General features: G+C 51.4%; 1 protein-coding gene and 1 long non-coding RNA gene across 5 annotated transcripts in view; one reads left to right on the top strand and one right to left on the bottom strand.

The window, feature by feature from the left end:
- The window catches only part of LOC110139844 (uncharacterized), a 54,271-nt gene extending 53,101 nt beyond the window's left edge, over positions 1-1,170 (bottom strand). For all 4 annotated transcript variants that reach the window (XR_011491659.1, XR_011491657.1, XR_011491660.1 and 1 more), the window contains exon 1: positions 998-1,170. This is a non-coding gene — a long non-coding RNA (uncharacterized lncRNA). The remainder of the gene's footprint in view (positions 1-997) is intronic.
- Positions 103-24,660, top strand: CCDC33 (coiled-coil domain containing 33). The gene is given in 9 exon segments (XM_070477550.1): positions 103-215; positions 17,643-17,808; positions 18,056-18,138; positions 18,336-18,467; positions 18,563-18,653; positions 19,668-19,834; positions 20,216-20,317; positions 21,258-21,344; positions 23,710-24,660. Coding segments are annotated over 9 exon segments (1,095 nt in total). The 5' UTR covers positions 103-146; the 3' UTR covers positions 23,908-24,660.
- Positions 24,661-25,407: the final 747 nt, after the last annotated feature.

The raw sequence follows: 25,407 nt of genomic DNA on the forward strand, positions 1-25,407 counted from the left end.
ATGCCCTCACCCTGGAACAAACAGGGGGTGGTCCCCTGAGCCTGCCTGCTTCCAGCTCAGGGCAGGGCTCAGTCACCAGGCAGGCACTTGTTGTAGCAACGGTCCCCTGGGGCCCATCCTGGGGAACAGAACTGCTAGCAGGAAAGATGGGGGAGCCAGAGTCTCCAGCCCCTCCAGCCCCCCAGGCTGCCCCAGGCCTCCTGGACAGCCACTCTGTAAGTCTGCCCCCATACCGCTGGTTCTGGGAGGATGGGTTGGCTCACCTAGCAGCCAGGTGTGTTGGGGTGTGTTGCCTGGCAACCAATAAAGGTATTCCCAGAGCAAGGCAGAGGGAGGACTAGAAGATCAGGCCCAAAGCCACTGGCCATTAGATGCCCGTGGTCACTGGAACCTCTGTGGGGCTCCCAGGCCCAGCCCAGGCTACCCGAGCCCACACCTGCAGCAAGCCAGGCTCCCCTGTCCTTCACTACCTCCTGCAATTTGCCCAAATTAAAGCCCATTGACTCAGTGATGCCATCCAACCTTCTTGTCCTCTGCTTACCCCTTCTCCTTTTGCCTTCCATCTTACCCAGCATCAGAGGCAGATGGAGTCATCCAAAAGGAGGGGAATCAGCCTTAGGCCAAGGGGCCTGCCTTGCCTGGGATAGCGACACCTTTCTCCTTCAGGCCCCAGGAGCCAAAGCCTTTATTCTTTCTTTGTGGCAAGAACCCAGAGCAGGCCCATGAGGGAGCATATCTCCAGCCTGCAGATCAGGAGACCTGGAGTAGGTCAGGACCTTGCTTAGAGTCACACAGCTGATTTGAGCAGAGGCTAGATTAAAACCCAAAATTCTGGACTCCAACCAGGGCTCTCCTCACACCCCACATGGAGCACTCAGGGACAGCAAAGCTCTAACCAGGGAGGAGGCTTGCAGCAGGAGGTGAGCACAGGGGAAGGGGTCCTTTATGGGAGAGTAAGCAGAGCCTGTAAAGCCAGGGCAGGGATCTGTCTGCTCACCAATGCCATGAGTGCCGGGTCCTCGACTTCCCTGGGCTGAGGTCAAAGGCCAACCCCAAGCTGAGTCTAGGAGAGGCAGGTCTCTGATCTCCAGACCTGAGGAGGTGTGATGGAGGTGGCCCAGGAGGCCTTCCTGGAGGAAGAGGGTCCAGAGTGGAGCCTTGAAGGTCCACAGGGATGCCTGGAAAGGGAAATGGGAATGGGAGAGAGCATCCTCCAGGAAGCCCCTCCCCCAAGCCAGCCCCACCCCTCCATTGTCCAGGCCGTGCTCAATTAGCCAGCCTGGCTTGGCAGGGGCCACTTAGGCAGAGCCTGGGGTCAGTAGCCAAGGCCTTGCCACCTCCCCTCCAAGCTCCAGTGTGCTGAACACAAAAGCTTTCCAGGCCCCAGCTCTGCTGCAGCTGGAAGGAAAAGAAAGAACAGAAGAAAAGGAAATTTTGCTCCTTTTGTTTCATTGCTGTAATCTTGGGCTGAACAAAGAGGCAACTGCCTCCCCCTCAGGGAACCTGTTTTAAACTGCAATTTGCACAGATTTGCTTGTGTTTGAGAGGCTGACATCTGAGGTGTGGAGGTGTTGGGTGGAAGCACCAACTGGAAAAAAATATCGCACAACCTGAGATCTGTGAGTTCAGTTTTATTTGGGGTCTTAGGACGATAGCTCAGGAGACAGCCTCTCTCGTAGCTCTGATGGAACTCCTTCAGAGAGGTAGTGGGAGGTCAGCAAGCACATATGTGACGGTGGAGAAAGGGGTCCATGCCGTCAAGCACACTTCTCGGCAGAAGGCTGCTCTTAGCTACGAGGAACAGATATCTCAGTTAATGGTTTTAGTGCTTTTCTAAGTAGGGGAAGATGCAAGATTCTGGATTCATACAATTTTCTCCTGAAAATATACCTAACTATCTGAAGGCTTATTCTGGCATTCCTGATCTTTGCCCTGACTTTCTTTCAGGGTGTACTGTACACGGAACTGGATGAGGGAAAACATTCATAAATTCAACCAAGGTTTGGGAGGTGTTGCATGACCAATTTTTAGTAGAAATGCTCGTTGCTGAGTCGGGCAGGGATTCCATTGCTAGGTCCCTCAATGGACTATTACTGGACTAGACCCTGTTGAACGCAGCCAAAAGTCTCCGGACATGTCTAACTAATCTGTTATGGTCCACGAGAAGATTCCCTCTTGCTGTTTCTTCTCATATCTGCAATTACACTATTATAATCATTGATGCTATGTAGAACTATTTATCTGGTCGGTCATTTCAAGTCACCCAGTCATCATTTTTATCAGTAGCTGTCACACATTGGACAATACAAGAAATAATAATCTTGTAAAATAAGCAGAATATAATAATATGCGAGTGAGTCTTAGCTGCTCAGTTGTGTCTCTTTGAGACCTCATGGACTGTAGCCTACCAGGCTCCTCTGTCCATGGAATTCTTCAGGCAAGAATACTTGAGTAGGTTGCCATTTCCTCCTCCAATATAACTAGTAGGCTTTATAAGGTCATAAGTAAGAATTTAAGCCAAGAACTTCCATTAGATGCTGCCCAGTACATCTCTGGTCAGCTGACCCAATCTGTTTAGTATCCATCGCTATTTTTAAGGGCAATGATGTATTGGCCCTGTTTGTAAGGCACCCAGCCCCAATTTCCTAGTGTTATTAGGCTGATTATCCTTAGTATGACTTAACTGTCCCTGACATAAGGGGAGAGGGGTACCTTCCATTTAAGCCATAATAGCCTGATATAATCTGTATAAACCCATCCCATAACTGAGGGGGGTCCCTCCTAATAATCGAGAAGTTGTATTCTTTGATTGAAATTTAGGTCATTTCTCTAATTGAGCCTGAGTAAATTTAAAGATCTTGCTTAGAGTCAGTATGATTGATTAGCCAAGTGGGTTCCATCTAGTAAGATCAATAGTGACTCAGACAGAACTACAACTTCTTTCTTCTAGAATAAATTTCCTAAGGGCTATCCAATTAGAGCCTCAGAGAGGAGAAATCCACCAAGAAGTACTGGTCATATGTAATTGACCATAAACCCAACAATTGGATTAATTTTGAAGTTCTGCATAGGCTTATGCTTATGGTAGAAAAAACTTTTGATTCATGTGCAAAAGTTCAAGACCACAAAAACACTATAAATAATCACACAGGTCAGGTCCAGCATCTTGGAATTGCTGTTGACTGCTGTGGTCAGACACAACCTCTGTCCTCTCCCATGCCTCCCTGAGATAGCTCCCCTGAACTGAGCTCTTGCTCAGACTTCTGATCTCAGGATCTACAGAAATTTGTACAAACTGAGTGTTTCCATTTTAAAGAAATGTGGTTAATTCTCCTTAAAGCTACAGATTAGCCAAGAGTGACCTCTCAGACATCCTGAGGGGACCTATAGGAGCTCTGCCCATCAAATGAGGACAGATCTGGCAGGGTCCTTGGCCACCAGTCTGGGGTGTGTGTGTGTCGGCAGGGGGAGGGGGTTGGTCTTTCTGACCCTACATCCCCAACTCAGAATGGCAACCAGAGGTTGTGGAGAGGAGGAGAGGTCCTTCCATAAGTCAGGATCTTTCGCAAGCTAAGGGCTTCCTTGGTAGCTCAAACTGTAAAGAGTCTGCCTACAGTGCAGGAGACCCAGGTTCGATCCCTGGGTTGGGAAGATCCCCTGGAGAAGGGAATGGCAACTCACTCCAGTATTCTTGCCTGGGAAATCCCATGAACAGACTGTGGGGTCACAAAGAGTTGGACACAACCAAACAACTAACACTTTCAAGGAGCTAAGTGGAGACTGGTGGGATAAGGAGTGCCAAGCTAGAGTGGGGGTGGAGGTCAAGGATGGCTTCTAGATAGAAGCAGTAAGATTTCAGAGATAGGGAGGAGCCCAGGAAGACTGGCCCGTGAGCTTAGTGGCCAGGTGATATAGTTGTGCTGTGACAGACGGCCGTGAAATTGAGTTGCAAGTTTGTTATGCAGGCATGTGGAGCCATTGGAGAGCTCCAGAGGCCAGAGAGAAGGTTCCAGTTACCTGGTGCTGCATAATAAGCATCCCAAATTTAAAGCAGTAATGTCTTCTTTTATCATTCTCAGTTTTGTGGGTCAGGAGCTAGGCCGCGGCACAACAGGGAGGCCTGGTTTCAATCCATGATATGTGTGTTCCCAGCCGCCATGACTTCCCAGCCCAGGGAGGCTGGGGCCAGGCAGGCATCTCTCTCCCACACACTTAGTTTGGGCTTCCTCACAGCGTGGCCACCTCAGGGTAGTGGTCATTCTTCTCTGGGGGAACAGCAAGGCCTCCAGGAGGAAGGGTGGAAGCTATGAAGATTCTGATGACCTGGCCTGAGAAGTCCCAGAACCTTGCAATGTGGCATTCTGCAAAGTCTGTGAGGCTCATCCAGTTACACGGGGAAGGAGATTAGATTCGATAAGAGGAGGAGCACAGCCTTTTTAGCCCTCTTTCATTGATCAGAGAGGTAGGCTGTGTACTGAGGCAGCACAAAGAAAGACCAAATGTAAGAGAAGTGGAGAACCATGAGGCCTGCCTGCAGGAGGCTCCAGAGATCAGACCAGTCAGCCAGGAGCAGTGGAAGAGGCTGCCCCATTCTTGTGCCCTTCTGGGCAGATGGAATCCCTGAGGGGAGGTGGATATACCTACATTCTTAGCTGGTTTCTCAGGGGCCACAGGCTTCCCAAGTGGCCTACTGGTAAAAATCTGCCTGCCAATACAAGAGCTGCAAGAGACGTGGGTTTGATCCCTGGGTTGGGGAGGTCCACTGGAGGAGGAAATGGCAACCCACTCCAGTATTCTGACCTGGAGAATCCCATGGGCAGAGGAACCTGGCAAGCTACAGTCCATGGGGTCATGAAGAGTCAGACATGACTGAACACACACACACACACACACACAAAAGCAGAGGGATTATGAGGGAGTAGAAATGGGCCCTCCTTGCTTGTGTAGGAATCCAGGAACACCAAGGCCTGGCCAGACCAGGGTAAGGGGGTGTGTGGGCAGGAATCTTTCTGTCTCTGACTCAAAAAAGCAGCTTCTAAGGGCTCCAAAAACACCTTGCTTGAAATGAATGTTCACACACCCACCTCCAGGCAGACACATTGCCTAGGAGATAGCCCCAGTCTTTGGAGAATGGAGAAGGTCAAGGGCAGGGTGGCAACTTATCCTGTCCCCTTGGAGACAGCAGCTCAGTAACCCCACCCCAGGCTTGGCTTCCTGGGCTCCATAGCAGCCTCCCTCAACAATGCCCAGAGCGCCCCAGGTAGAACTGCCGCTCCTTCTCTGCGAGTGGGGCAACCGTGAACACATCAGTCAGCTCCTCCTGCTCTGGACCTCAGCTTCCTGCTCAGCAAATTGGGTCTGCAAATGCCTCCCTCACAGACTCATTGCTCAGGTCAGAGAAAAAGTATTTACGGGGCCTGGCCAGTGACAGATGTTCAACAAAGGGGAATTGCTGTCATGAGGCTCCGTGACCCTTACAGGTCAGCCTGGGCTTTGTGTATCTTCCTGGGTGGATAGAGGACTTGTAAAGATTTAGGCTTTGGGGTGTGTGCGTGAGGGGGTGGCGCACACTTTTTAACTGCATCCAAGTCCCTCTCAACTCTTGCTTTGGCACGATGGTCAGCTGTGTATGTGTCACTTCCGTCAGGGCCAGTTCAGTGCTTGGAAATGGCTCTTGTCCCAAGTCCCATCTCTCCCTACTTAACCCCATCATTTTCCCTGGGGCTGGCTCAGGACAGAAGTCCCAGCGGAGGATCAGGATTTGCCGTGTGACTTCAGGTAAATTACTGTACCTCTCTGGCCTTCATGGTTAGTTCTCAGCAGAATCTCCTAGATAAGAGTTCTGGGGCAGGAGGTGTGAGATGGTAGGCTGGACTACCTGGAGGAGGAACACGTGTGCCTGGGGCTGGACAGCAGGACAGCACCCCTAGACATGTTCCCCAAGAGCATGGGGCCCACTCAGGCCATCCTTGTTCCCACTGCAGGCTGAAGCCAAAGCATCTGTGGAAGGCGAGTGCCCTCTGCTGGCTTCAAAGGCAAACCACACTGCAGGTAGCCTGCCAGTCAGCCAGTCAGGGATCCCTGAGGCCTGGAGACCCAGATGTTGGGTGGTTCCCCAGGGAAGGGCAAAGTTGGAAGGGTGCATGCCCAGCCCTGCAAACCCACCCCCCTGGCTGGGCCTCCCCACCCACCCTCTGCACCCACTCCACCCCCTGCAGAGCCCTGTCACCCATGCCACCTTTGATCCAGACACCCCAGGATTTTTCCTTCCCCTTGGAGCGTGAAGCCCCCGCCAATGCCCTCAATCCTTCTGCTCTGATCCATGACCCCAAACACCTCTCCCTGCATGTCTCCTCATCCTCCAGAAAACCCCCTCTCCATCTCCAGGTCTCTCTCCCACCCTGTATCCCCAGCTACCTCTGTCCTTTCTCATCCTCTGTCCTCCTCCTGCACACCCTCCTCCCGGCACTCAGAGCGCTGGCCAAGGTCACCAGGGGCCATTTCCTTGAGGTCACGCCTAGAGGCTCCCTCTGCAGATTGGGAAGCTAGTGAACCTCACCTTTCATCAAAAGCCTTTTAAATTGTGAAATACAACCCCTATGGAGACAATTGTGCTGAACAGAAAAATTAAACACAACCAAATTATCTTAAAGTAAACATCCATGAAACCACCACTCAAGTCTAGAAATGAAACATCACGAGCACCCCAAGCCCCTGGTGCTGCTCATCTCCTAGACGTGACCCCTGGACCCACTCATGTCTTATATTCTGCTGCTGCTGCTTCTTTTTAAATATTTATTTGGCTGCGCTGGGTCTTAGTTGTGGCATGTGGCATCCTTAGCTAAGGATACAGGGTGGAAAAGAAACCTAGGGATGGAGAGGGGATTTTCTGGAGGATGAGAATTTTTAGTTGGCCGCACATGGGATCTAGTTCCCTAACCAGGGATCAAACCCAAGCCTCTGCACTGGGAGCTCAGTCAGCCACGGACCATCAGAGAAGTCCCATTTGCTTTATTTCTTTATACTATCAACACCTCCGTACACCTCCCTAATCACTATGGCCTAATAGTCCCTGTTTTTAACTTTCTATAAAGAGCATCATGCAATGTATGTTTTATTTTGGGTATGGTTCATTTGCTCAGCTTAATGTGTGACAGTCATCTGTATGGTTGCTGGGTGCTGTGGGTCCTTTTTTACATTGCTATATAGTATTCTACTGTATGGGTTCCTCCACCCCACCCCAGCCTCCTCTCTCACCTATGTCCGTTAATTCCTCACTGTCACAGCAGTCCTTTATATGTTTAAGAAGGTGATTTCTACTTTGTATCCAGCTTTGCAGCTTATCTACCAGGAAAGCTGGTCTGTGTTACTGCATCTGCCATTATCCAAAGCAGAAGGCTATCTCCCCTCCTTTTTTAAGCTCTGTGGCCTTGGCCAAGCCAGCCGGCACCCACCCCTTTTCCTCCCACCCAGCTGGCAATTTCCCTGAACTTGAAGGCTCCTGTCCCACCACCACCCTTTTCCTTTGTCCTTGAACCCCTCTCCCCCCCGGACACTTCCTCTGACTCTGGAAAATCTCCTTTCAAGGTTTCCATCACACTTTGGAGGCTGTCTTCCCACCCCTTTATCTCCAGCTGAGATTCTTTAGAAGCTTACCACCATCAGCTGCTTCTGACCACCTTCACCTGAAGGCCACACAGGTACCTCCCCCCCAGCCTCAGCCTCCGTACTCCATGCACACACCTCCTCCCCTGAAGACCCACTGCCTCCCCCTAATACAGGTCCCAACGAGTTCACCTGGCTCACTGTTCTCAGCCTTCATTCTCCTGATTTGTCTTCTGGGCTCAGCATCCTGAGAGGTCTTATCACAGGCACCCCCTGCCCCACAGCTTAGGCCCTTCCATGGCCTTCAGAACGGAGTCCTAGGCCCTGAGACTGGCCTTCAAGGCTGTCTTCTGTCTGCCCGGCTACCTCTCCAACTGAACCCCTATTTCTCCTCCCTGCACCCTGCTCTCATCTGCTTTGCTCCTAATCTCACTCTCTCTAACCTCCTTGTCTTTGCCACAGCATCTCCTCTGCCCAGGGGCTCCCCAGGTGGCTCAGTGGTAAAGAATCCACCAGCCAATGCAAAAGATGCAGGAGGCTCTGCATCTCCAGGGTCGGGAAGATCCCCTGGAAGAGGAAAGGGCAACCACTCCAGTATTCTTGCCTGGAGAATCCCATGGACAGAGAAGCCTGGCAGGCTACAGTCCATGGGGTTCCAAAGAGTCAGGCATGACTGATCCACAGAGCAGTGTACACTCCTTTGCCCAGAGAGCCCTCTCTCCACCTCCAGAGAGCTCATTCCCAAGAGTCAACTCAGATGATCCCTTCCTCCAGGAAGCCTTCCTGCCCCACCCTGCCCCGAGGCTGGGTTAAGAGCCTCCTCTGAGGTTCCCTCTGTCACAGGCAAGTCCTGCCAACCTCCTCAGTGTAGAGGGGAGCCCACCACAGCCTGGAACAGTCTGGGCTCCTCTGGGCTCTGAGGCCCCAGCATAGCTCACACATGGCACTCAGCAAGTGCTGGTTGACTGGGTGTTTACTGAGCTGCTCCCAGTCAAGGCTTTATAACTGAGTCTCTGTGACCTTGGGCACACTGCCGCCTTCTAGCCTCCGTTTCCCCATCTGAAAAAAGGCATACCTGGGCTTCCCTGATAGCTCAGTTGGTAAGGAATCTGCCTGTAATGTAGGAGACCCCAGTTTGATTCCTGGGTCAGGAAGACTCGCTGGAGAAGGGATAGGCTACCTACTCCAGTATTCTTGGGCTTCCCTTGTGGCTCAGCTGGTAAAGAATCCGCCTACAACGCAGGAGACCTGGGTTTGATCCCTGGGTTGGGAAGATCCCCTGCAGAAGGGAAAGGCTACCCACTCCAGTATCCTGGCCTGGAGAATTCCATGGACTATACAGTCCATGGGATCACAAAGATTCAGACACAACTGAGCGACTTTCACTTTCACTTTGGCCAACATAGTTGGTTGTGGCCACAAGGATATTTGAACATCCCCAAGTGGCGGAAGTGCCTCTGATTCCACCATAAGAAACTTCTTTGTGGGACAAAGGGGCAAGTATTGCCCTCTTCAGGCTTTTGTGAAAGATCACCACTGCCCCTCCTCCTTAATTAAAGAGAGTGAGGTGGACGCTGGGCCTCGGCTTCTATAAGAGGGGAGCAGTCAGATAATCATACCTTCTGGACTTGGTGCTCAGGGCTATCACACAGATACTTTTTTAAAATCTATGTCCAATAATTCCTCATTGTCTCACCTGCTCTTTATATGTGTAAGGTTATTCTACTTTGTATCCAGTTTGTAGGTTACCAAAAGTGGTACAAAGATGGGAGGTAGAGAGAGTTCCCTAGTGGCCTAGTGGTTAGGATCCCAGGCTTTCACTGCGGCGGCCCAGGTTCAATCCATGGTCAGGGAATTCAGATCCCACAAGCCAAGGTGTGGCCAAAAAACAAAGATGGGATGTGGCATCTCCAGGCAGCCTATACACCAGAGCCAGGCAGGCCCTCATCTCACTTCCTGCCTCCACAGCCGCCGCTTGAGATGAGACTATTTTCCCATTCCACAGATGAGGACACTGAGGCTCAGAGCATAGTTACCACCCTTCCAGAGCCAGAGAGGAGGGTCATGCAGCAAAGGCCACCAACACCCTGTAGCAGGGGAGTTATGAACCCAGGGCCACCTGGTGCTTCTCACCTCCGCTGCTCAGAGAGCCGGGGTCCCAGTGGGTGAGGGGGGTACAGTGGGCACTCGGGGTCACGCACAGGTAGAGTCCTTCTCCCTAGAGGGTGTGCAGACCCAGAGAGACTGGAGTGAGGCTGACGTCCTGCCCACAACCCGCACAGCAGAGCAGCCTGGGAGCTGGAGGGAGAGGGCGCAAGCGGAGGGGCCGCGCACCACAGGAATCTGGGTCGTGGTGTCCTGGGTTTTCTCAAGGCTGCACTGTGACGCAGAATGTGGCCCTGAGCCGGGAGCCCAGCCCAGTCTGTGGGGAGAGGTCAGGGCTGCCGTCTAGAAGCATGGCTCAGCTGGGGTGAGTGGAGTTGGAGAGGAAGGGAGGTTGCCTCCCCTCTGGGTCCCCTGGGACAGAGGGAGCCGGCAAGAGTAGAGCCTGAGGGTGGGTGATCCAGGGCCAGGTCCCTCTCCACCCCTCCAGAAGAGATTTAGCTGGGGGGTGGTGGCGGGGCCTGTGGAAGCTCAGTAGGGCTAACCTCCCAGGGATGGAGCCCCCAAGAACCCATCGGCCATGTGGCTGATGTAAGGACCCCCCCACCACGTCAGCAGGAGCCACACTGTCCTTCTCCATTTCTTTTTTTCCCTTCCTCTGGACCTCATCTTTCTTTCTTTGTCAAGGAGGAGGGGTGTTAAGAATAGAGCCTTGTTCACCCCCAGGACTCCTGAGTGAGCAGTAATAGGGCATTAGAAAGGGCGAGCCCTGAATAAGAAGAGGAGCTGATTAGACCGTGGGGTAGGCCAAGGCCACAGCCCCTTCCCCAGGACTCCCTCCACGCACACATGCGCAGGTGCACACACATGCACACTCAGGAGCACACACACTACCAGTCCTCATGCAACTACAAATTACTGCTGTTGTTGTTGTTCGTTTACTCATTCATGTCCAACTCCTTTCGACCCCGTGGACTGCAGCATGCCAGGCTTCCCTGTCCTTCACCATCTCCCGGACTTGCTCAAACCCATGTCCATCGAGTCGGTGATGCCATCCAACCATCTCATCCTCTGTCGTCCCCTTCTCCTGCCGTCAATCTTTCCCAGCATCAGGGTCTTTTCCAATGTGTCAGCTCTTCACATTAGGTGGCCAAAGTATTAGAGCTTCAGCTTCAGCATCAGTCCTTCCAATGAATATGCAGGATTGATTTTCTTTAGGACTGACTGGTTTGCTCTCTCTGCAGTCCTTTAGACTACAAATTACTGAGTGGACGATAAAAGATCAAAGATTGGGTAGTGGAAATGGGGAAGAGGTTCTCTGCAGATATTAATAGTTCAGCCTGAGTAGAGATGTGAAGCGGGAGATAAGAGTGCTGGAGGGGAAGGGCGGGGTTGATGGGCATAAGAGGGTGGCTTGTAAGAGGCCTTGAATGCCAAGCCTTAGACTTTGCCTTTAAGTTGAAGCAGGGCAGGAAGAAAGCTGCTGCAAACCTCAGGAGCTCATTCTGAAGCACAGCCGTGATGTTCTCAGCCCTCCCCACCCACACACACATAGACTAAGGTGCCCGGACCCCAGCATCCAGAAGGGTTCTTCCCTGCCCAGGGCCTCTCTCCCTCCACCCCTACCTTGGGCAGGACCCACTGAAGGAAAAGCTGGTGAAGCAGCAATGGGTTCAGGCCAGCAGTTTTCTCACTGTGCTAGGCAGGTTGCATGCCCACCTGTCCCAACACAGGGAGACCCGGGCACTTCCAGCTCCCTGAGAAGCAGGCTGGGGATGCCCTTCTTCCATCTCCACCCCAGGCAGCCTTGGCATCAGGGACAGAGGGTACCCTGGGACCTTGGGACATCATATGGACACTGGTGCCTGTTCTGGCCACCTCCCCCATCAGTGCCCCTCAATTTCTGTAGACAGATTCAGCTACTGTCAGGGCAGGATCTCAATCTTCTTCCCTCTGGGAGAAGCCCCAACCTTCCTCAATCCAGTAGGTGCAAAGAGCACAGGTTTTAGCAGGGTCTGGGTACAAAGGCTTGCTTCACATCTGCAGGCAATGGGAGACCTGAACTAATCTGAGTCTCATAGGATGTTCTGAGGCATCCTTTAGGCCCTCAACAAGGGTCAGTGTGTGGCCTGCTTGCTCTCAGAGGGCCCTGCCAGGGAGGTAGAACAGATCTGGCCATTTCTCCCAGACAGGACTGGGTAAGCCTCACAGGGTGGAGAGGCTGCAATCAGGGCCCAGAATCAGTGCCCACAGGGAGCATCCAAAGCTCAGGGCTAGAAAGGAACCCACTATTGCTGAGAACCAGGATGATCTCCAAAGGGGTGGCAATGTGGAGGCTTCCTGTACTTAAGCAAAGTTGAACCAGGATTTCATTTCTTTTTTAATTAATTCAGCTCAGTTCAGTTGCTCAATCGTGTCCGACTCTTTGCAACCCCATGAACCACAGCATGCCAGGCCTCCCTGTCCATCACCAACTCCTGGAGTCCACCCAAACCCATGTCCATTGAGTCAGTGATGCCATCCATCCATCTCATCCTCTGTCATCCCCTTCCCCTCCTGCTCTCAATCTTTCCCAGCATCAGAGTCTTTTCCAATGAGTCAGTTCTTCACATCAGGTGGCCAAAGTATTGGAGTTTCAGCTTCAAAATCAGTCCTACCAATGAACACCCAGGACTGATCTCCTTTAGGATGGACTAGTTGGATCTCCTTGCAGTCCAAGGGACTCTCAAGAGTCTTCTCCAATATCACAGTTCAAAAGCATCAATTCTTTGGCACTCGGCTTTCTTTATTGTCCAACTCTCACATCCATACATGACCACTGGAAAAACCATAGCCTTGACTAGACGGACCTTTGTTGATAAAGTAATGTCTCTGCTTTTTAATATACTGTCTAGGTTGGTCATAACTTTCCTTCCAAGGAGTAAGCGTCTTTTAATGTCATGGCTGCAATCACCAAGTGCAGTGATTTTGGAACCCAGAAAAATAAAGTCAGCCACTGTTGCCACTTTTTCCCCATCCATTTGCCATGAAGTGATGGGACCAGATGCCATGATCTTAGTTTTCTGAATGTTGAGCTTTAAGCCAACTTTTTCACTCTCCTCTTTCACTTTCATCAAGAGGCTCTTTAGTTCTTCATTTTCTGCCATAAGGGTGGTGTCATCTGCATATCTGAGGTTATTGATAATTCTCCCAGCAATCTTGATTCCAGCTTGTGCTTCCTCCAGCCCAGTAAAAGTTTTAAACTTTTTAATGTAAAGTACAACACCCATTCAAACAAACACGCAAAACATAAATGTATTCAAGGGATGAATCATTGCAAGCTGAACACACACATGTAACCCCCTACAGGTCCTACAGGTCAAGAAGAGCACTGCCAGCACTCCAGAAGCTCCCTCATGCCCTCGTCATCTCTCTACCTTCCCAAGAGGGGATCTAATACCCGGATTTCTAACCTGTTAAAGTTTACTTGCTTTTAGAGAAAATCTATATGGAACTGTAGAGTAGGTACTTTGTGTCTGACTTCTTTTGCTCACAATTAGTTTGAGAGATTCCTCCATGTGGTTTTCCGTGACCATCACTGATACCTTTGTATTGCTGTGTAGCATCTTATCATATGACTCTCCCACCATTCTACTGTGATGGGTACTTGTGTTATTTCCGGTTTAAGATTATCACAAATAATACTGCTAGTTATGTTCTTACACCAGCTTCTTGATGCATTTGCATGTGCATTTTGGGGGGGTGGGTACATACTCAGCAGTATAATTGCCAGATCATAGGCTATGCAGGTGTTCAACATGAATAGGATCCAGTTTCCGAACATATCTGTGAAAAGATGGTAGCACTTCACGTTCCCCCAGCAGGGACTAAGAATTCTACTTGTTCTACATAATCACCAACATGTGATATGGTCAGGATTGTTTTGTTTTTGTTTTAGTCAATGTGGCAGTGTATAGCAGAATCTTTTTGGTTTTAAAGGACTAATGAGAGTGGCCACCAATTCAGATGCTTATTGGCTTATTTTGTTGAGGGTCAGTTCAAATCTCTTGTCCATTATTCTATTACATAGTCTGACTTCCTCTTATGGATTTGTGAGAGTTGTTTTTTATAATTTTATTTATTTATGTTTTATGTATTCATTGGCTATGCTGGGACCTCGTGGCTGTGCAGTTTTCTCTAGTTGCTTTGAGCAGGGATGACTCTCTAGTTGTGGTTCGTGGGTTTCTCACTGTGATGGTTTCTCTTGTTGTGGAGCGTAGGCTCCAGGGAGCGTGGGTTTCAGTAGTTGTGGTTCCCAGGATCTATGGCACAGGCTCAATAGTTGAGGCCCTTGGGCTTAGTTGCTCTGCAGCATGTGGGATCTTCCTGGACCAGGGATCAAACCTGTGTCTCCTGCATTGGCAGGTGGATTCTTTACCACCGAACCACAGAGAAGCCTGGGAATCGTTTTTATATCTGAATATCAGTTCATCTTTGGTTGTGTTTGTTGCAAGTATCTTCTCCCACTTTTCTTGCCCATTTCACCCTGTTAATGATGTCTTTACACGAATAAAATTTCTTAATTTAAATGTACCAGTTTATCAGTCTTTTCTATCCTGATTTGTGCTTTGGGGGCATATTTTGGTTTGGGCATTTTTTGTTTTGGGTTTGGTTTTGTTTTTTGCCATTCTGCGTGACTTGTAGGATCTTAGTTTCCCAACCAGGGATTGAACCTGAGTCCATAGTGGTGAAGGCTTGCATCTCAACCACTGGACCACCAAGGAAGTCTCCCCTTTTTTTGAGATTTCCTGTTTTGAAAAACCTTTCCCTACCCCAAGTTCATAAAGATATTCTTAGCCTTGTCTCCTGGAGGCTTTATTGATTTACCTTTTACACTTAGATCTACAGTCCATCTGGATTTATTTTTAATTATGGTATGTAATAGGAGTCAAGTTTCCCTTTTCTCCAGATAGATGTCAAATTGATACAGCACCTTTTATTAAAATTACTATCCTTTCCCTACCACCCTGTAACACCATCATATGTTGAGTCCGTATATGTGTGGATCTGTATTAGGGCTCTCTCATGTTTCGGCCTGCTTATCAAACTTTGCAGTTATATTACCCTGTCTTAATTACTGTAGCTTTATCATAAATCTTGACAGCTGATAGAGCAAGTCTTCCCCACCTGTTCCTCTTCAAAAGTATTTTGGCTATACTTGTTCTTTTTATTTCTCATAGAACCAGTTCATCTATTTCTCCACATATACAAGAGGGTTATGATCTTAATTGAAAATACATTGAATCTATGAATCAGTTTAAGGAAGAACTAACTCTTTAAACATTTCATCTTTCAATCTGTGAGCATGGTATAGCCCTCAATGTATTTTGGTTTAAATTATTTTTAATTAGATGAATAACATGAATAAATTCTTAGAAAAATGCAGAGATTAAGCAAGTTTTCCTTTTCCTTCCCAAACTGATCAGTTCCTACTGTTACTATACATCTGTATGTATGCACTCATGCACACAAGTGCACACATGCATTCACACATACACATACCAGTTGTGGATGTAATCATATTAATTTGCCACGTTGGTTTTTTGTTTTGTTTTGTTTTGTTTTTTTACTTAAAAATACAGTATGGACATCTCTGCCTTAGAACAATTGAATCTAGGTCATTCCTTGTAAGTACTGCCTATATCCAGAGACTGAGCATTTCCCAGAATAAAATCACGAATTGCAGTGTGTGGGGCATCCTTGAACTTGTTTTCTTGGATGAGTTGGGTTTTCTCTAAAAGATAATTCTAAATCAAGGAAACCCACTTGGATACTGCTGTAATTGTTCAGAGAAGACATGAGAAGAGCCTGAACTAGGCTAGGGAGGGAAAGGAGAGATGAATTTCCTTTTTCAAAAATATCATGTGGTTCCTCTTGACAGTCTACTGAGCCTCCCAAACCCCTGTCCATCAGGGGCCTGCTATACATTGAAGATGTAGAACACAGCAGAGGAGGGAGCAAGGGAACCCAGGCTGAGGGTAGCAAGGATGAAGAGGAAGGGGTCTGACCTGTTAACTAAAGCTGGCACTAGAACAGAGATGGGGTGGGGTGGGAACTGCTGCCTCTAAGGCCTGCATGCCTGAGGCAGGGCCCCTGAACTCAGAGCTTGCAGCAACTCCACGCTCCTCCTGCCAGAGGAATCTGAGGCTCAGTAAGGGGCTCGTCCCCTTGCTGAAGGGGCTCGTCCAAGCTCACTCAGTGAGTCAGTAGCCAAGCTGGGCTTCTGCCTGGGGCCTGACCACAAAGCCCTGTGGGGGTGCAGTCTCTGGGCTGAGTGTCCTAATTAATGTAGCTGTCTGAGGGCACCAGATGGGCAGATCTACAGGAGCCAAGACCTGAAACTTGACTGGGGCAAGTGCTGGGGAGATGGGCCCAGCACTGGCACCACTCAGAGGCAGTCTAGCCAGAAGGCTAGACAGTAGCAGGTGACAAGTGGTATCTGATGAGCCCCTGCTGTCTGGAAACCCCACTCCGGGAAGCCAGCAGCCCACCATGCAACAGGTTGGAGGCAGTGACTGGGAGCCAGGCCACATCCCCACTCAGCATGGGGCCCAGGTGGGAGTTGGGGACCAAGCTCTGCTTCCTGAGGACTTGGGAGCCCCTTCCTGGCTGGAGCCCCCACCCCCTGCCTGCAAGGCCTGCACAGTCTCAGGAAAGCCACAGGCCACCAGGGCTTAGCAAGCTCCCCATGGCCTTGCTTCCCTCCTCCTGCTCCACCCTCAACCTAGCTCCTACCTCCTCCCCCTCCGCGGATCTTTCTGGCTTCACATTTTGAGTCTCTCTTTTCTATTTTGTTGTACTGTTTATATTTAAGAAACTATCTTCACAAAAGTGTTTGTAAATAACAGTAGGGAATTTCTGATTATAAAGCAAATAGTGTAAATATAACCTATGAATTCTCCTATGTACACATAAGGGCAAACATCCATTTTTTTCCCCAAGTTGAGATCATAATTCTTTGTAGTAACCTGTTTTCATCACTTCTGAAAATATTGTGAAGTTTCCCTATATGGGGACATCATGACAGGATTGCACAGAGCTTAAGAACAAGGATTCAAGGGCCAGCAGGCATGGATTTCAGGCCCTGACCCTGCCACTCATTAGTTTTGTGACTGAGCAGGCTACTTGCCTCTCTGGCCCTTGTCTTCATCGTCAGTAAAATGAGGATGATAATAGAACCCATCCTCACAGGCTAAATGAAGGAGGTGGGCCTGACCTAGAACATGGTAAATGCTCAGTGAACACCAGATATTAGTATTGCTGTTACTCCTAACCTAATGACAGAGCCTGGCATCCTGGCCCCACCTCATACCCTGGATCCTATACCTGGATCCTAGCGCTGACCCTGAGTCCTTATCTGGGTCCCCCAGGCTTACCTTGGGTCCCTTCAAGACCCCTGGGCTGGTTGGGAGGCTGGTGCCCAGGGGCAGCTCCCAAGGGGCATTCAGGGAGATTTCAGAGTAGATTCTTCCCTAGGTTCTCAGTGACACGAGGAAGAAGAGGGATTAGAGAAGGAAGAAAGGAGAAGGGAAAAGGTGAAAATGGCCCTGATTTGGCCAGGCCCTGGAGAGCTGGCCCAGAGCTTTTCAAATCTCCATCACGCAGGGGCTTCCTCACTGGTGTCTGACGCCTGGGTCCCCGCTAGAAGGCATCTCAGGAACAGACATAAGCCCCCAGAAGAGCACATTTACACAGCTCTTCTCACTGACCAGGAGGGGTGAAGACCCTGTCATGACCACCCCTCCAAAGAGTTGCTAAGACTTGAGGGCACAGCTTGCGATTCTTTCTGTTCTTTGGCCTCGGGAGTGACCCGCTGATTTCCAAGTGTGAATGTCGATGTTGGGTGGCGGCCACAGTGGGGCTGGGGGTTCAGCTCTGAGCTCTGGAGTCCACAGGAGATGAACAACTACCGGCGGGCCATGCAGAAGATGGCAGAAGACATCCTGTCACTGCGGAAACAGACCAGCATCCTGGAGGCAGAGAATCGCCTGCTGAGGAGCCAGCTGGCCCAGAAGGAGGTAGAAGAGGAGTCAGCCAGCCCCGGCAAGGCCCAGAACCTGGGTGAGGGTGTGCAGGCCACCGAGGGAACAGGGTGGTGGGGGCCTCGCCCAGGGGCGCTGCGTGCTGCGGGACACAGGCTAATCAATAGGATCCTGGGGTCTCTCCGGGGTGGGAAATTGAGAGTCCAGTCCTGTCTCAAGCCCCAGGACTGAGAGACACCTGCCCTCCCCACCTGCCCCCCCACCAAGTATTCCAATTTGAATTGGGAGGGGCCTCCACCCTGAGCCAGCTCCTCCACCACCACCAGCATCCGTGAAGCAGAAACTGCTGCTGAGCGAGCTGGACATAAAGGAGCTGAGGGACAAGCATTTGCAGAACGAACTGATTCAAGTAAGCCAGGGCTAGGAGGGCAGAGGGGAAGGGCGCTCGGGAGGGAGTGTCTGAAAGTAGAAGGAAGAGGGACATAGGGCCCAGGGGCCAGGGCAGAGGAGGACTGAGCAGAGAGGGCTGGGGTGGACCCTCGGGGCCAAGGGCACCCCTGTTCCCCCTCCTCTCCCCTCTCCCCCCCGCCCCCCCCGCACCATCAGAAGAATGATCGAGAAAAGGAGCTGCTCCTCCTACACCAGGCTCAGCAGCCACAGGCTGCACTGCTGAAGCGCTACCAGGACAAGCTGCAGAAGATAAAGGCGCTGGAGGAGACCGTGAGGCACCAGGAGAAGGCAGGTGGCAGAAGGGCCAGGCTGCCCAGACCCAGCCACTGAGGGGAAGGTGTGGTGCCCCTGGGCAAGCCCAGCCCCTGTGCTCCGCCCTCCAGGTGATCGAGAAGATGGAGCAAGTGCTGGAGGACAAGCTGCGAAAGAGGAGCAAGCCTCTGCAGGACAAGCCGCAGGGAAAGCCCAGCATGCGTGAGTCTGCTCCCCGGCTGTCGTTCCGCCCCTGGAGGCCCTGCCTTCTTGGAGCCTCACAGTTTCAGAAGCACCTTCAACCTGCCCAGAGGGTGCTAGTTCCCCATTCATTCAGACACTCAGCACTTCCAGAGGCCCCCTGAACTCCCTTCTCCTGCCAGGGAGCCCCTCAGAACACAAGGGAGGGGACACAGCGTGTGAACCATGCTAGAAAGAGGCTCTGACCTTCCAGAAGCAGCTCTGAGACTCAAGTGAACAGAGATGGGCTGCCTGCAAAGAGGGGCTTTCCCAGGCAGCAGTTCCCAACTTCTTAACTCCAGGACCCTTCAAATTATATACTCATCTCCCTATATCTTCAAAGAGTCTGTTTCTACAAAATAAACATAAAAAAAAATTTTGGTTAAGTCTATGATTTGCTTTCTCCATCGATGTTAAACCAAAGCCATCTAGAACTGCCCATCCAAGGCAGCTCTGATAAGCAGAAAAGAACCAGGTCGCATAGGATCATGTCAGCCCAAGCAGAGGATTTCTGTGCCACCTCACCGGGGACCCCTGTAAGCCCAGCCCTGTGACAGCCTTCACTGCATGGGGTGTCAGTGAGGGGGCATTTTTGAAGGCCTGTAAGAAACAATGAAAGTTGGGCCCACCTTTCAGGAACCCTGAGGTTAGCATGAGAGATGAGAAGGCAATCTTGGGAGAGGAAAGAGCCAGGCCCTGGCCCAGGGAGTAAGGATGACAGAAGCAGAAAAAGGAGGAAAGATAGAGATGAGGAACTGAAACAGACCCAGGACAAAGGGCAGGGCAGTGATTAGGGAGATCACCCAGGTCAGATTCTAAAGAGCCTAGAACAATGGCCTCAGGAGGCATGTGGACCTGATCTCACTGGCAGTAGGGAGCCATAGCAGGCTGGGGAGCAGAGGATGAGCAGAAAGAAGGAAAACACTGAGGCAGATTGGGTCAGGCACATGGAGGCAGGAAAGCCTATCTCATGCACGTCTATGGCCACATTCACAGCCTTCCCCATGCTCTCGGCCTCTGGCCTTCCCCTGGATCCTACGGGCGAGAATCTGCCTGTTGACGTCTACTCAGTGCTGCTCACGGAAAACTTGAGACTGCAGGCAGAGCTGGATAAGAACTGCCACCAGTCAGCCCCCGTCATTCTGCAGCCAGAGGCCCTGCCGGTAAGAGCCACCAGCACAACTGTGGTCCTGGGCCTGCCCACCCAGGTCACCGGGTGCCCAGAAACCACCCACCGCACAATCCGAGGCGAAGCCCCAGGCCAGGAGCTAGGTTTCCCAGGGTCTCCAGTGTGCCTGGAATCTCTGGAGAGTCTCTAGCTCTCGGGCCTTGGCTCTTCCCCTGGGGAACACACACGAGTCTGAAAGCTGCACCTTTACCCTCATCTAGTATCCTGGGAGAGCAAGCAAGCCCCTAGCTGACCCCTGACCCCATATGCCACCTGGCTGGCCTGCAGTGGGGCCCCACACAGGGCTCTCAGAACTCCATCCAGGAGCATTTCCTGGGATTGGGACAGCCTTAGAGAGCCCTTTCCCTGAGCCCAGGTGGTCCCTGGGGAGTTGGGAGCAAGAGGAGACCTGGCAGAGAGACTGCAAGAGACAGAAGCCCCGGGCCACTCCAGGGGCACCCTGACCACATAGGTGGGTGTCCCTGGCCCCTCTCTCCTTCTGAGGCTGTTACAGGTGTCCCTGCTTTATGCAAACCCAGAGACCGAACATTTGGAATTACAAAAGCCAGGTGGGCTGGGCACAGCAGAGTTTTTCTCTTCATCCCAGGATTCGCAGGAGGTGAGTTCTGTTTGAAAGCACCCTCGATGCGTGGACATCCAGGTAAAGTGCGGAAGATGGGGAACCCTCACTTTACAAGCAGATCCTTTACTTTACAGAAAGACCACCCCCCTCGCCAGCTCAAGGTTCCCTTCTGTGCACTAACCTAGTGCTCCCTAGTATTAATACTTTTTTTTAAAGATATATTCATTTACTTATGGCTGTGCTGGGTCTTCGTTGCTGTGTGTGGGGTTTCTCCAACTGCAGTGAGCAGGGGCTACTCTTCATTGTGGTGCATGGGCTTCTCATCGCAGTGGTTTCTCTAGCTGCAGAGCACGGGCTCTAGGCACGTGGGCTCAGTAGTTGCGGCTCCCAAGCTCTAGAGCAGAGGCTCAGGAGTTGTGGCACATGGGCCTAGTTGCTTCCGCAGCATGTGGGGGCTTTCCAGATCAGGGGTCAAAGTCGTGTACCTTGCACTGGCAGGGGGTTCTTCACCCCTGAGCCACCAGAGAAGCCCTCCCTCATATATTTTTAAAATTTTAATTGATGTACAAAAATTTCATACACTCAAAACTATGTGGAGAGAACAGCTGTGAAAATGGCACATGCCAAGTGTGAAACCCTGGGCAGGGGCTTTGGCCCTGAGTCTGAGGTTCTGCAAAGAGTCAGACATGACTGAGCGACTAAATGCCAGCTGAGGCTCTGCACTGGGAGCTGAACTTGGAGCTTGGACCTGGCTGATTTCTCCCTCAGTGTCACCTGGCCTCCCGAGCTCCAGCCCCCTACGGGGACCATGTACGAATTTCTGCTTTGCCCACAGGATCTCCTTGCCAATAATTCAGACAAGTTTAACCTCCTGGCCAAGCTGGAACTAGCTCAGAGCCGGATCCTGTCCCTGGAAAGCCAGGTAGGTGAGGTGAAGGCATCACACAGGCCAGGGAGTCTCCACTCAGTTCAGAGACCTGGCTCCACCTCTATATTTCAGGAGGGTTGGAGGCTCCGTGTGTGAGGAGCACCAAGGCTCCAAGTTTGAGGAGGGTTTGGGTCCATTTGTGACCAGAATCGGGGCTCTGTGTTTGAAAAGGATCAGGGCTGTATGTGTGAGGAGGGTCAGGATTTAATTCATGACTAGGATTGGGGCTCCCCAATTTAGAGTATCAGGACTTCCTATTTAATACATTTGGGCTCAATGTGTATGTGTAGGGTCAGGACTCAGTCTGCATCCAGGGTCAGGGGCCCATTTGTGACCAGGATTGGGGGGTCAGTTTTGGGACTAGTGCCTGGTGTGTGACTAGCGTCGGGGCTCCCTGTGTGACCAGGGTTGGGGTCCAGTGTGTGAGGGGGATTGGGTCTCTGAGGGTGACCAGGGTGGGAATTTCCTCTGTGAGGAGGGTCGTGGTTCACTGTGTGACTGGGTCAGTGCTCTGTATGAGAGGAGGAGGGTCAAGGCTTTGTGTGTGATCAGAGTGGGGGCTCTGTGTGTGTTGAGGGTTGGTGATGGTGGTTTTATTTTTAATATTTATTTATTATTCGGCTGCATCGGGCCTTAGTTGCAGCACACAGGGTCCTCGTAGTGTCATGCGGGATCTTTCCTTGCAGTGCACAGACTCTAGCTGTGGAGAGCGCAGGCTCAGTAGTTGTGGCACACGAGCCTTGTTGCCCCGAGGCATGTGGGAGCTTAGCTTGCCTGTGTCCCCTGCGTTGCAAAGCAGATTCTCAACTGCTGGATGACAGGGAAGTCTCAGTAATCAGTTTTGGTCTAGGGTTTGGACTTCCTGTATGAGGAATGTCAGAGCTCAGTGTGTGAAGAAAGTCAGGGTTCACTTTGTGACCAGGGTCAAGGCTGCATGTTACAGTAGGTTGGGCTCAGGTCAATCTCCATGCATGACCAGGGTGGGAATTCCCTGTATGACCAGGGTCAGAGCTCTGTGTGTGTCCGGCACTGGTGATGGGTGTTTGCTATGGTCGGGACTCCCTGTATGAGGAGGTTAGGACTCCAAGTGTGAAGAGGGTGAAGGCTTGCTTTGTGACCAGGATCAGGGATTTGTGTTTCAGGATGGTTAGGGCTCTGTGAGAAGAATTGGGGCTCCACTGGTGACCAGGGTCAGGCCTGCATGTTAGAAGAGGGTTGGGGCTCAGGGTGTGAGGAGGGTTGAGACTCCCTGTGTAGTCTCGAGAGTGGGGGCTCTGTGTGTTTGGAGGGTCAGGTCTCTGTATATGACCAGTGTCGGGGCTCCATATGTGACCAGGATCTGGGCTCAGTGTTTGTCCAGGGATGGAGCTCCCTGTTTGACCATGTCTTGGCTCAGTGAGGAAGGTCAGGGTTCAGTCTGCATCCAGGGTCAGAGCTCCATTTGTGACCTGGGTTGGGGCTCCTTGTATGAAGGGTCAGGTCTCCATGTGTTTGGAGGGTTGGGGCTCAGTGTGTGAGTTATGGCTCCATGTGTGACCAAGGTCAGGACTCAATGTTTGTCCAGGGTCAGGGCTCCCTGTGTGACCACATCTGGGCTCAGTGAGGAGGATCAGGGTTCGGTCTGCATCCAGTGTCAGGCCTCCATTTGAACCAGGGTCTGAGTTTGGTGTGTGACTGGGTCCATGCTTCACGTGTGATCAGGGTGGTGGCTCAGTTTGTGAGGAGGGTCTGGGATCTGTGTGTCAGGAAAGTTGGGGCTCCATTTGTGATCAGGGGGGCTTCCTTAATGGTGAGACCTGGGTTTGATCCCTGGGTCAGGAAGATCCCCTGGAGAAGGGAACAGCTACCCACTCCAGTATTCTTGCCTGGAGAATTCCATGGACAGAGGAGCCTGGTGGGCTACAGTCCATGGAGCCGCAAAGAGTTGGACACAACTGAGCGACTTTCACTTTCATTTTGTGATCAGGATCAGGGCTCCCTGTGTGACAGAGGTTTGGGGCTCAGTGCATGAGGAGTTTGGGGGCTCAACTCGTGACAAGTGTTGAGGTGATACAGGGCTTCCCATACATATAAGGAGGGCTGGAGCCCCGTGGTGGAGGGTTGGTTGGACTCATTGTAATAGTGTCTGGGCTCAGTATGCAGTGGAACTAACAGAAGATCCATCAGTCATAGTCAAGCGGTCACTGAGTCCCTCTTCACCCACTCTTGTCACCCTGAGGTCTCTTGGGAGGGTAGCTAGCCCACATGAACTCGGGTTTTGCTTTTACCCCAAAGAGCAGGCTCAGGTAGGCTGTCCTAGCTCTCAGGGAGGGGGCCTGCTGCCTAGTGGTTCTCTATCTGTGCCTCTTCATAACTACAGTTAGAGGACTCAGCTCGGCGCTGGGGACGAGAGAAGCAGGACTTGGCCACACGGCTGCAGGAACAAGAATATGGCTTGCGGCACCCTTCCAACATGGCCACCACAGACGTGCCCGTGAGTGATCCCCATGAGGGAGCTCCTTGGGGCTCGGGTGGTGGATCTGGCAGCCACCCCACCTCCAGAGTCACTGGACCTTGAGAAAAACTGTCCAGGGGGTCTTGCTTCCTGGCTGGTAGTCAGAGGACCCAGGCTCAGCTTCTGCTCAGTTACCAGCCAAAGCTCTTGCCCCATTGCAATGCCTCCTGGTCTAAGGGGAATAGTGAATCCTGCCAAGACATGCCCTCCCCTTCAGGTGGTGATGAGCATCACCAACGAGATGACTGTGGTTGACAGGTTGCCCACGAGGGCATTTCTCAAATGCCCTGGCACTGGCTATACCTTAGGACTGGATTTGCTCATGGGCAGAGTAGCTGTGGCTCCCACCCCACCCCACAGTGCCTAAGATTCTCCCATGAACATGTCCTTCTTGGGCAAGTGCAGTGCCGCACACTGCCAGAGATGGGATCGTGCTGCCAGAGAGAAAACTTGCCAGCTTCCCGAGAACAAATAGGCCCCTCAAACTCAGCCCTGGACCACCCAGCCCCACAAAGCAAACCCCCTGATTGCTCCTGCTCTTGAATCATCAGTATTCTGCTTCTTTCCTGGCTCCTGGACAGACCCGAAAAGGATGGGGGCACTGGGTATGGGAGGAATACCAGGCTACCTTAGTAGACTTACCCACTGAGCCCTGGAGACTCTGGGAGAAATTAGGTATGACCTACTGTGGTTAAATGGGTTTGCAAACCTTTGAGAAGTCATGACCCACTGGATTTCAGATTGTCTGAGGCATGACTTTCCAGGAAAGATGCATTTTATTGGATCACCCCTCTGGGGGCAGAGGCATACTCATTTCATCTCACTTTGCCACCATAGAACCCCTCCAAGGACCAAACGCAACCCTCCAAGTTGGACCCCTTGATGCCCAGCTCAGAGACTAAGCTCAACAAGCTCTCGAAATCTCAACAGACTGACTCCTAGCAGGCCTGAGTCCTAGAGCAGACCTCCCCTTCTGCGTGCTGGAGTCTCAGCCCCACCCCCTTAAAATGACTTTATTAAATGCTGTATGTCAGTGAGCATTCACCCCTTTCCCAGAGCAGGGCAGCCTGGGGTACCTAAGCTTCCTCCTTCCAGACCCCACTCTGGGTCTGGGCCCTCTGCTGTAGCCCTATAGCCTCCTGCCTGTTCCAGGAGCTACCCTCTTTAGAGAGTCAAATGCCATAGTGGACCCAGGACAGGAGTGGGCAGGGAGAGTGAAGAGGCCTTTCAAAGCAGGAACCAGGAAGACAAGCCCCATTCAGACCTCCAAAAGAATTGAGACCACCAGAGGTCAGCTGGTAAGAGAGGCTGGGATTTTCTACCTGCCCCTCAACATGTATCATATCTGAAATCCTTTGTTTCAAGTTTGGTTTCTCTGTTTCTTGGGAAGGAAAAGACTTGAAGCCTGCCTGTGACAATCAGTTACATGTTAGTATGAAATACTCCATTCACAAGGGATAGGCTGAGCTGGGAGTGTTGTGTCTAAACACATCCGGGGACAGAAAAGCAGATGGGGCTAGAAGGAGGAGCCCTCCACTGAAAGTTAGGAGGCCTGGCTTCGAG

The sequence above is a fragment of the Odocoileus virginianus genome, chromosome 16 (assembly GCF_023699985.2).
Source record: "Odocoileus virginianus isolate 20LAN1187 ecotype Illinois chromosome 16, Ovbor_1.2, whole genome shotgun sequence".
NCBI classification, from domain to species: Eukaryota; Metazoa; Chordata; class Mammalia; order Artiodactyla; family Cervidae; genus Odocoileus; species Odocoileus virginianus.